Source organism: Atta cephalotes, assembly GCF_000143395.1.
Source record: "Atta cephalotes unplaced genomic scaffold scaffold00017, whole genome shotgun sequence".
Lineage (NCBI taxonomy): Eukaryota > Metazoa > Arthropoda > Insecta > Hymenoptera > Formicidae > Atta > Atta cephalotes.
Genome location: NW_012130081.1, coordinates 1,187,449 through 1,196,828, shown reverse-complemented (window position 1 = coordinate 1,196,828; position 9,380 = coordinate 1,187,449). Strand labels below are relative to the sequence as shown.

The 9,380-nt window shown below is 27.7% G+C and overlaps 3 protein-coding genes across 3 annotated transcripts; 2 read left to right on the top strand and 1 right to left on the bottom strand.

Annotated features, from left to right (window-relative positions):
* Nucleotides 1-276: 276 nt before the first annotated feature.
* LOC105618489 (lysosomal thioesterase PPT2 homolog) lies at nt 277-1,669 on the top strand. Its single transcript, XM_012200022.1, has 4 exons — nt 277-429; nt 806-1,055; nt 1,128-1,246; nt 1,316-1,669. The coding sequence occupies exons 1-4, from the start codon at nt 277-279 to the stop codon at nt 1,667-1,669; spliced, it is 876 nt and encodes a 291-aa protein (XP_012055412.1).
* Nucleotides 1,670-3,051: 1,382 nt separating this feature from the next.
* On the bottom strand, nt 3,052-5,008 carry LOC105618488 (venom serine carboxypeptidase). The gene is made up of 2 exons (XM_012200021.1): nt 4,712-5,008; nt 3,052-4,170 (listed from the first exon to the last, which is right to left on the bottom strand). The coding sequence occupies exons 1-2, from the start codon at nt 5,006-5,008 to the stop codon at nt 3,052-3,054; spliced, it is 1,416 nt and encodes a 471-aa protein (XP_012055411.1).
* Nucleotides 5,009-5,991: 983 nt separating this feature from the next.
* On the top strand, nt 5,992-7,448 carry LOC105618487. Its single transcript, XM_012200020.1, has 2 exons — nt 5,992-6,040; nt 6,376-7,448. The coding sequence occupies exon 2, from the start codon at nt 6,444-6,446 to the stop codon at nt 7,446-7,448; it is 1,005 nt and encodes a 334-aa protein (XP_012055410.1). The 5' UTR covers nt 5,992-6,040; nt 6,376-6,443.
* The last annotated feature ends 1,932 nt before the right edge of the window (nt 7,449-9,380 follow it).

The window sequence follows — 9,380 nt, the reverse complement described above, 5'->3', positions numbered from 1 at the left end:
TTTGTGCAAAAAAAACATATTCATAGAATACTTGAAAGAAATGTTCCTTGAAATGTTTATGGATATTTGAAGAAAATATGTAGAGATTTCTGTCAGTGTCTTCAGAAAGAAAATAAATAATTCATTCAATAAATGAGAATGTAATATCATTTATCGGTAATATTGACTACTTTCTTATCAGTTCCATTTGAGAACATTCAATTTCTTCAGTTCACCGTAGCGCTGCAAAAGGATCAATCAAAGTTAGAGGTCAGCTTTGTGCAGCATTGGAAAATTATGACGAGCAAAAATTCTGTAATACAAATTTATTTATTTTTAATTAATTTAATATTTTATAATGAAGCAAAATCATATCATGCTGTCGTCATTATTCATGGAGTTCTTACTGGAAGTGAAAGCATGGAACTCATTAGCAACAGAATTAAGGAGGTAGGTGAAATGAAGTGGAGCAAAATGATTGTTTATTATAAACATCACAACACCATTGTTTCATTATTCAAATATGATTAACTGATTTTGTTACGTTTACATTTTTTTTGCATAAGTTATTTCGCTCATTTTTATTGATGATGTGCTCTATGTTATTTGTAAATAAAGAATTTTATTATTAGCATATTCATTTTTATTTTTCAAATAATTTTATGCGCCTTTGTGCATCATATTGTCAATAAATCATTTTATATCAAATTACTTTTACGTTAAAGGCTAATAGTTTTTATAAAAAAAAAATATATATATATAATTCATATATGAATGTTTATAAAAAGATTAAAATTTTTTACATTTGATATATATATCTTCACAGATGCATCCTGGAACTCCAGTCTATAACACTATTAGATTTGCAGGCTGGAGTAGCCTAAAACCAATGTGGAAACAGGTAGAAGAAATAGGCATGGATGTGCTTTCTATAGGTGTTGCATTTCCTGAGGGAATTAATTTAATAGGTTATAGCCAAGGAGGTTTATTAGCTAGAGCCATTTTACAAAGATTTCCTATGCATAATGTTAGAAATTTTATTTCCCTAAGCTCACCGCAAGCGGGACAATACGGAAGTACGTATATTATGATATCCAAATAGAAAATAAAACAAAGATTTTGTTCTAATCATAAAATCCTGATTTCAGCACGTTTTCTGCGTTTGATTTTCCCAGATTTAGCTTGTGAGACTGCTTATGAACTCTTTTATTCACGACTTGGACAATACACCAGTGTTGGAAATTATTGGAATGATCCTCATCATCAAGTTATTAACTTTAATCTATTTTATGTATCAAGTATATTATTGTATATTCTAATATACATTTTTTTTCAGGAATTTTATTATAAGTACAGCAAGTTTTTACCATATGTGAACAATGAAATCAACGGTTTTAACAATTCTGACTATAAAATAGGTTTAACTAAGCTAAAACGAATAATACTTATTGGAGGACCGAACGATGGCGTAATCACTCCATGGGAAAGCAGTCATTTTGGATATTATGACAATAACAATACAGTGATAGACATGCGTGATAGAGATATTTATAAATTTGACAGGATTGGTTTAAAAACGTTAGATAAACAAGGCAAGTTAAAGACCATCACAGTGCCCGGAATTTCTCATACTGAATGGCATACAAATATTTCTATAGTAGATCAATTTTTGTTACCATACTTAGATTAAATAAAATAAAATTTAAGTAAAATAAGATTGAAAACTTGCCAAATATATATATTAAATTACTATTTATTATATATTGCCATATCTAACAAATTTAAATTAGAACATATTTTTATATTTTGTTCCTCACATTTTATATATTTTATATTCGAATAGATTAATATAAATTTATGTACCCGTGATGGAAGTATAAAAGTGTGCTCGTTTTTGAGACGAATTTCGTACCGTTCTGCGCATAACCAGATGTGCATTTTAAACATTTACATCGCAGTAATTTTGAAGTGATATATTGCGGATATGAGTATGTGTCAAGTAAAAACGTGTACAAATAGTTTCCGAAAAAAAGGATGCAGAAATTTACATTTTTTTCGATTTCCAAAGGAAAGAACTCAACATAATGTCATAATGACATAATGCCAACTTCAAATAACCGCGGCAACATGGCGTCTTCTAGATGTCGCTCTTCTTATGTTCAAAACGCAAGAACACACCTTTTATATTTCCATGCATGTACTTTTATGGGTGCACATGTTTTTGTGTGCATGCATGCTAATTGTATGCTCAATATATATGCTTGTTAATATATGTAGCACACAGTAAGATTTTTATATACATATACATAATTTTTTTATACATACCATATACAAATATACAAAATATGAAGTCTGAATCTATGTATTTCAAAATATATAGTATAAATTAATAGAAAAATTTATTTAATATAAATTATTTAGATTTATATATATAAAGTAAATAGGAAAAATTTATGGACGGCTTTTATATTCATTAATAACTTTATTAAATATTTTCCATTACAAAATTATCATTTTATTACTATTATTTTTTCTTTGACTATTTTTCAGAGTATTTTAAGAATGTCTTAAAGAGTATATTGTTGGCATCTCAAAAATTGCCTTATATTATTAAATATCTATATATACAGGTTCCAACATTTGCGAATCATAACAAGAATGTTCTTCAGAAAATATAAAAATATTTGCTATGTATTTGCTGCTCTGAGCAGTAATTTATCAAACATTAAAGTTAAAAGGTCAATTATAGATTACAGTTAAACAGTAATTTTGTGGAAAACGATAAAAGTTAAATATATAGTTCGAGATAAAGATGAAAAGTAATGATCATCTAATTGTAATTTATTAATTGAGTCTTCATTATAATGTCTGAAAAATTATTGCTCGGAACAACAAATGGCAAATACTTTTAAAACTTTTTTTAAAACTTTTGTTATAGTATTTGATCTATGTATTTTTATAATTAAATAATTTCCCTGTAGATATATACATACATATCATATTAGAGATTCTTAAGATAAAAAATTCAAAACTGTTATCACATACGTTTAATATAATAATCCACATAATTATTTAGAACTTTTTATTATGAGTAAAACGTGTGATGAGATCTAATGCCCATTTTGGTTGATCTGAAGGAACCATATGACCTGCATTTCGTACGAGAACTTCTGTTAAATTGTCAACGCTTTTTGTATAGCCCGCTACATTATTTCCAACCATCCATATTTTTCTTGACGTTTTCTTATACTTGTCTGCTCCGGACCATTGTAAATTTTTTAAGTAATTTTCCGTGAGTGGATATGCTACGATAATATCTAATTGTCCATTGTAAATAAGTACTCTATAATGCTGCAGAAGATCTGTCAATAAAGGTACTATGGATTGCATGACGTCTTCTTTCAAATGTTCCTCGACAGTTTTGGTTTCAACATGAAAAGTGTTATTGCCCACGTGTATAGCATGTCTGACGTCAGCTCTTTGTATCCATTCAGACATCCAATCGGAATCATTGCCATCTTTCGTAAACAAATAGTTGAAATAATAATCAAAACCAGTTAAATTGTGAAATAAGGATGGCGTGCCATTTAGATCGCCATTAAGGAGTGTATCAAATATTTCAAATGCTTCGAGATATTTCTTCTGTTTAATAAATTCGCGACCGTTGTTTTCATATACTTGAAATTGAGTTTTCCCATTTTCATCTATCAGCCCGAGCTGATACAAATAATCGCTATATAGCAATTGATTCTCTGGATCACACAGTCCGTTACCAATAGAAAGGCCTTTTAAGTTAATTTTTGTTTCTGCTTTGATATTATAATTGTTAATGGTATAAGACACTGCTGGTACATATTTACCAGCATATGATTCACCAGTGACAAATAAATCATTTTTTTGTAGCTCTGGGAATAACAAAAAGAATTGTACCAAGGCAGTAAGAATATCTTTTCCTACTTGTGTTTCATTCTTTACATATCCTCTTTCATCATCAGTGAAACTATATCCAGTACCAACTGGATTATCAATATATATTAAATTGTGTGCTATATTCCATGAATATTTTCGCATTGTCAAAGTTTTGTTAGCAGTAACTATAAATGGACCATTTTCCATAAAAAGACCAAACATAGAAGTTGCTCCTGGGCCACCTTGCAGCCATAATATTACTGGTGCAGTCTTTGGATTGTGCTATGGCACACAAATAATGATTGTTTAATCTTTATTGTAAACCAACCTTAAATTGTAATGGAGTAAGGAACTGTCTAATCATATAATCTATACAACTTTTTTAATGCTTGAAGAATTATGTACATCATAAGTACTCGTAAAAAATATGTTAACAAGATTAAATGCAAATAAAATTTAAAAATATGGAAATTCTTATTGTATATACAACACTGTATAATAAAAAAATTTTTTATGATAACTATCCTAATAAGTAAAAAATGTTAGCAATGTGCTAGCAAATTGGTATCAATTGTATTTGTATTAAGTGTGTTTTGCCGATAGAACTTTATATAATTTGACATAATCAATAGAGTGGCAGCAGAAACTGAGCGAATCCATTGAATGCAGAAATTATACGAAATTTATAGCTCTCCTTGAGATATAAATTCAGTCATAGTTCAAATTTTACAGAAAATATAGCACTTTACAAAATCTGTAATTTTTCGACAGATCTAGTTGTATAGGTATAATCTCTTTTACGAGGGGATTAATCGTTACTTACCATGGCTGGAAAAAACCAGAAGAACAGATTAGAATTGTACGTTTTATTAACTGTGAGATAACCCGAGTAACTGCTAATATCGCCCATTTCTTTGTGTTGGACGAGAGCCTTTGCTCGCGCCTCCTCAATTTTTCCATTTTCTATTAAAGGCGTCAGGAAAAGCGGCGCACCAACATCCTCCTCATCGGTGAGTTGAAACTGCTTCAATTTGGGGTATGCATTCAAAAATCCACTTATACTTTCGTGCGGTAATACGAGCAATAATGTGCTCAAAGTTAGCATAAGAACGCTGTACATATTGTTAGTTCAATGTTACAATCGATACTGTCTGATATTGCCTTGCTATACTGGGTACTGAACTAATTGAACTCAATAAATATATCTAATTGTAGCTTGTCATGTTAATTATTACTATATCGATATAATTGCTTTGTTTTTATCAATGACATGACAAATATACAAAAATAGGTTATGACACGTGACCATATTATTATGGAGTGCGTTCCAAAACTTGACTCTGTCAACCTAAGTATCATTTTATCTTTGTTGTTCACCGAATGCTAAACAAGGATAAAAGATAATTAACAGAATTGAATTTTAGAATGTATTCAAACACCTTTAAAGGTATCTTTGCATGGGACTTGAGAGCGTTGAGAAGTTGTAATATCGATGTTATGAAACTGACCAATCACAGTTATTCCCTTTTTCAGAAGAATAGCTACGATTGGCTACGATTCATAACATTAATAATTCAGCGTATAATAAATCGGGCCGTATAATGGGCATCATACAGAACTTGTAATACATTTTGTACTGATTATATAAATAGTAAATTCAGACTTAAGTATTATTTAATTGTAAGAGATACATTGCTTCATATGAATGATTTAAATAGCAACGGTCGAAATGAGATAGCAAAAGGCTAACTGTAGGCCTGTTTTTTTTAGTTGAACTTAGCACAGTTTTTTTCCTTTTCTCTTCAGGAGAAAAGAAGAAGAAAGATGAATTGATGCAAAAGTTCAGCCAAAAAAAACAGATCTACAATTTTATATACAAGTGATGATGTTTTATACAGCAAAAAAAAGAAACGTTTTTAACCAATCAATATAATGTTTTATTGAAAATAATATTATGTATATAGAAGATGATTGGTTAATTCGCTTGTCACTTATATGTAGTAACCAGTGTGTAAAACTGTAGCGCGGCATTTGCCGCTTGCTATATTATTATCAGCTGATCAACTACACCAAGGCAGTTGAAAGCAATACATTCCTTTCGCATTTGAGTTTTGAATCTGTTGTATCGTAGAATTGGCGATCGCACGACAAGGTTAGCATACTGTGTCTATATATATAATATATATATATCTATGTATGTATGTACGTATGTATATATATATACATATTATATATATATATATACATATTATATATATATATACATATATATATAAAATTTTGGTTCTAGTTGAGTAACTATTGTGCGTCGTAAATTTATAAATTCTTGTTCATCAGAATCGTAATATTAATAATTTATTGTCTTTTTATCAAGATAGTAACAATACAAAATTTTTTGGTTATTAATTATTAAATTGTGCAAAATATTTGATTCTCTATTAAATGTCAAAAATGTTATTAATTTTATGTATTTTTTTCTTTTTACAGTTGCTGTGATATGTTTATTGTAGACATTAAGTCAGATATTTACATACGTCTACATACAGATATTCAAAATGAATGATTCTTTCCTGGAAGAGTTAGAACTAATACCAAAAGAATCAAAAAAGACACCTCAGCAACCGGATCGCCATGTAACTACCAGGCATGCTACTTCATCTCCATTAACTCATTTCTTAGAACAAAATGAGAGAGATGATATTATGCGACAGAAGGAACATTTTACGATAACAATTCCAAGTACACCTAATATAAAAATCATAGATAATAAAGAATCTTCTTCAAAAAATTTCAAGAAACAATCTGATCAAAATGTGAAAAAACATTCTGTGAATGTAAAAGCGTCAGAGAAAACAGAGAAGATTGCAGACAACAAAAGAAAGTCTTCGGATATGAAAATAAAAATGAGCAATAGTAATCAGCAGAGTATTAGTGGAGAACAGAAAATAAAACTTCATGAGGTAAAATATTCTAAAGCATCTGAAAACAAAGATCGTAAACGACGTTCAGGATCGTATAAAGAAATTACTTATACTTTCTCTAAAGAGAATAAACGTTCTCTTGATTCTTCTATTAATAATTCTTCAGATACTTCTAGTAAGGAAAATAGTCGTCCTTCTGATTCTTCTAAGGAGGCTGGTCCTCATAATTCAATTAAAGAAAAGGAAAAGTCAGTTGATAAATTGAGGAAATCAGGTGTGAAAATACAAGATCAAGATCCAGTTATTTTACTTACTGCTATCAAAGAAGTGATAAGCACATATACCAAGCAAGAAAGCACAAAAATTCTACGCGCTATGCAGGAGCTACATATAAATTCTCAAGCTACCTTGATAAAAAATCTCTTGAACCAAACAGATGATCTGGTTAAAGAAATGCATCCTAGCAAAGAGTCAGCTAGAATGAAAGCATTGATTGATGAGAATGAGCAATTACATCAGGAGTTAATGACTTTGCGAATGCGAAACGAAAGTTTACAGAATAAATTAGAAGAACTTGAATTTTTGAGACAAGAAAATGCGACTTTAAAATTAAAATATAACGAGCTAACTCAGACATAATATACAATTGCGTTAAATATTGGACCACGAAATATTTTGTTTTTTGCACAAAGTGCTAATTAGGAATATTTATTTTAATTGCTTGACATTTTAAAAAATATATAGCAAAATTGAGAAACATTTTTTGCACGAAAACTGCCATAAGAGATTATACTTACTAAACTATTAATATTTGAATTTATTTTTATCTAATGATATAAAGAATATTTAAGTATTAATACATATATAGTGAAATAAAATGTTGACTTATTAAATTATCGATGACATTGTATATCGTTAAAATAATTTATTTTTTTACAAAAATGTTAGATATTAGATGTTAGATATTAGTGTTAGATATTAGATTTTAGATGTATGCGCATTATTTTAAAAGTTTATCCTATAATAAAGATTTTGTAACATTTAATAAATGGGTTTATATTTACTTACAAAATTGTTTTTATGTCAAATTCCATAATTCCTTGTATCAAAATTATAGGACAATTTTATTCTTATACTATTGGAATATTTTATGTGGTAAATTAATTTGAAATAAATAGAATTATTTGATTTATCAAATATTAATAAAAGTTTTAGGATATTAAAAAATATTTTTAGAAAAGAAAAAAAAATATATATATATATATGGAAATAATATCTTAATAATTCATATTAATGAGCTGCTATATTTTCATATACACATTCATATTTATTTATATACAATATAAACACTTTCTTGCGATGATACATTTCTCATGAAATTATTTAATGTGTGAATATCTTTGGCAAATTAGCCAAATTGCAAAGCTATACGCATTCGCAACTAAAAATACGTATAAAAACGATTGAGAAATTATCATGTCATTCATCAATAGCTTACAAATAACTTAATTTTAAAATCTTAAATGGACAATCTAAAAATATGCGTATATTTCACTAAGCACACAAACTTTAATGATAACGGCATTTTAAAATAATTGCACTGTTTATTGATAGATAAATTCATAAAAAAAAATTTTTAATGCCAACGTTTTGCAAATATTTTGCGCGAAAATTTTAATGCACAATTAAAGCGTATTAATTAATTTGTTTGAACAAAATTTCTAGCTCATAAATACAAATACACTATAAAATTTATCGGAAATAGACTTTGCAAAATATTTGCTACATTGGCAAAATGTGAACGTAAGTCTAACAAAATCTATTAATAAAATATAGCAGATTTATTGCATAAATCAAATCTGCCATTTCATTATCATTTAAATAATATATTAAATTTATGTATTAATTATATATGTATATAAAACAATTGCATATATGCGTATACATATATAATTCTGAATGTAAGAATAATTATTTTGTTAAAATTACTTTGTGATAAATACGATATTAAATTTCTGAGTTCTCCATGAGATAAAAATTTCTTTTAAATTTGGAAATGTATATGATTATGTATTTGCAAACTTTTTTTACCATATTTTTTTATTATTGATATAAATTATTCACTTATATTACAATAATAATTACCTTTTTATATATATATATATTCTTAACATGTTTATAATATTTTGATAAAAATATTTGCATCGCGTAATCTTGGTCAGGTATTTGATTTTTCAGCAAAATCTATTAATTGAGCTCTTTTCAATTTTTCTGACAAGTTTAGCAATTTTTTAAAATAACGATCACATCGATCAAATAAAAAATATGAATATTCATGAAAGAGAAATATGCGAACACACTCACATGCACACGTATAAACGTAAATCATCATCGGGCAAAAATTCGAAATTTTTCTTCAAGCTTGAAATGTTCAATTTTTTTTCGTTCAATTCTTTGGATATTCCCGGTAAAAAAAATTTATCATAAAAATGTATAAAATTATACAAATTATAAAAATAGAAGATATATAATTATATTATATTTTTTCCCGGGATGCTAAAATTATTTTTC

Bases quoted from the DNA above. Each gene is read 5' to 3' on its own strand.
- LOC105618489 (XM_012200022.1), top strand. From the start codon at position 277: ATGACGAGCAAAAATTCTGTAATACAAATTTATTTATTTTTAATTAAT. The intron at 430-805 runs GTAGGTGAAATG...ATATCTTCACAG, and splicing joins TTAGCAACAGAATTAAGGAG to ATGCATCCTGGAACTCCAGT. The intron at 1,056-1,127 runs GTACGTATATTA...TCCTGATTTCAG, and splicing joins GCAAGCGGGACAATACGGAA to CACGTTTTCTGCGTTTGATT.
- LOC105618488 (XM_012200021.1), bottom strand. From the start codon at position 5,008: ATGTACAGCGTTCTTATGCTAACTTTGAGCACATTATTGCTCGTATTA. The intron at 4,171-4,711 runs GTAAGTAACGAT...TGTGTGCCATAG, and splicing joins TCTGGTTTTTTCCAGCCATG to CACAATCCAAAGACTGCACC.
- LOC105618487 (XM_012200020.1), top strand. From the start codon at position 6,444: ATGAATGATTCTTTCCTGGAAGAGTTAGAACTAATACCAAAAGAATCA.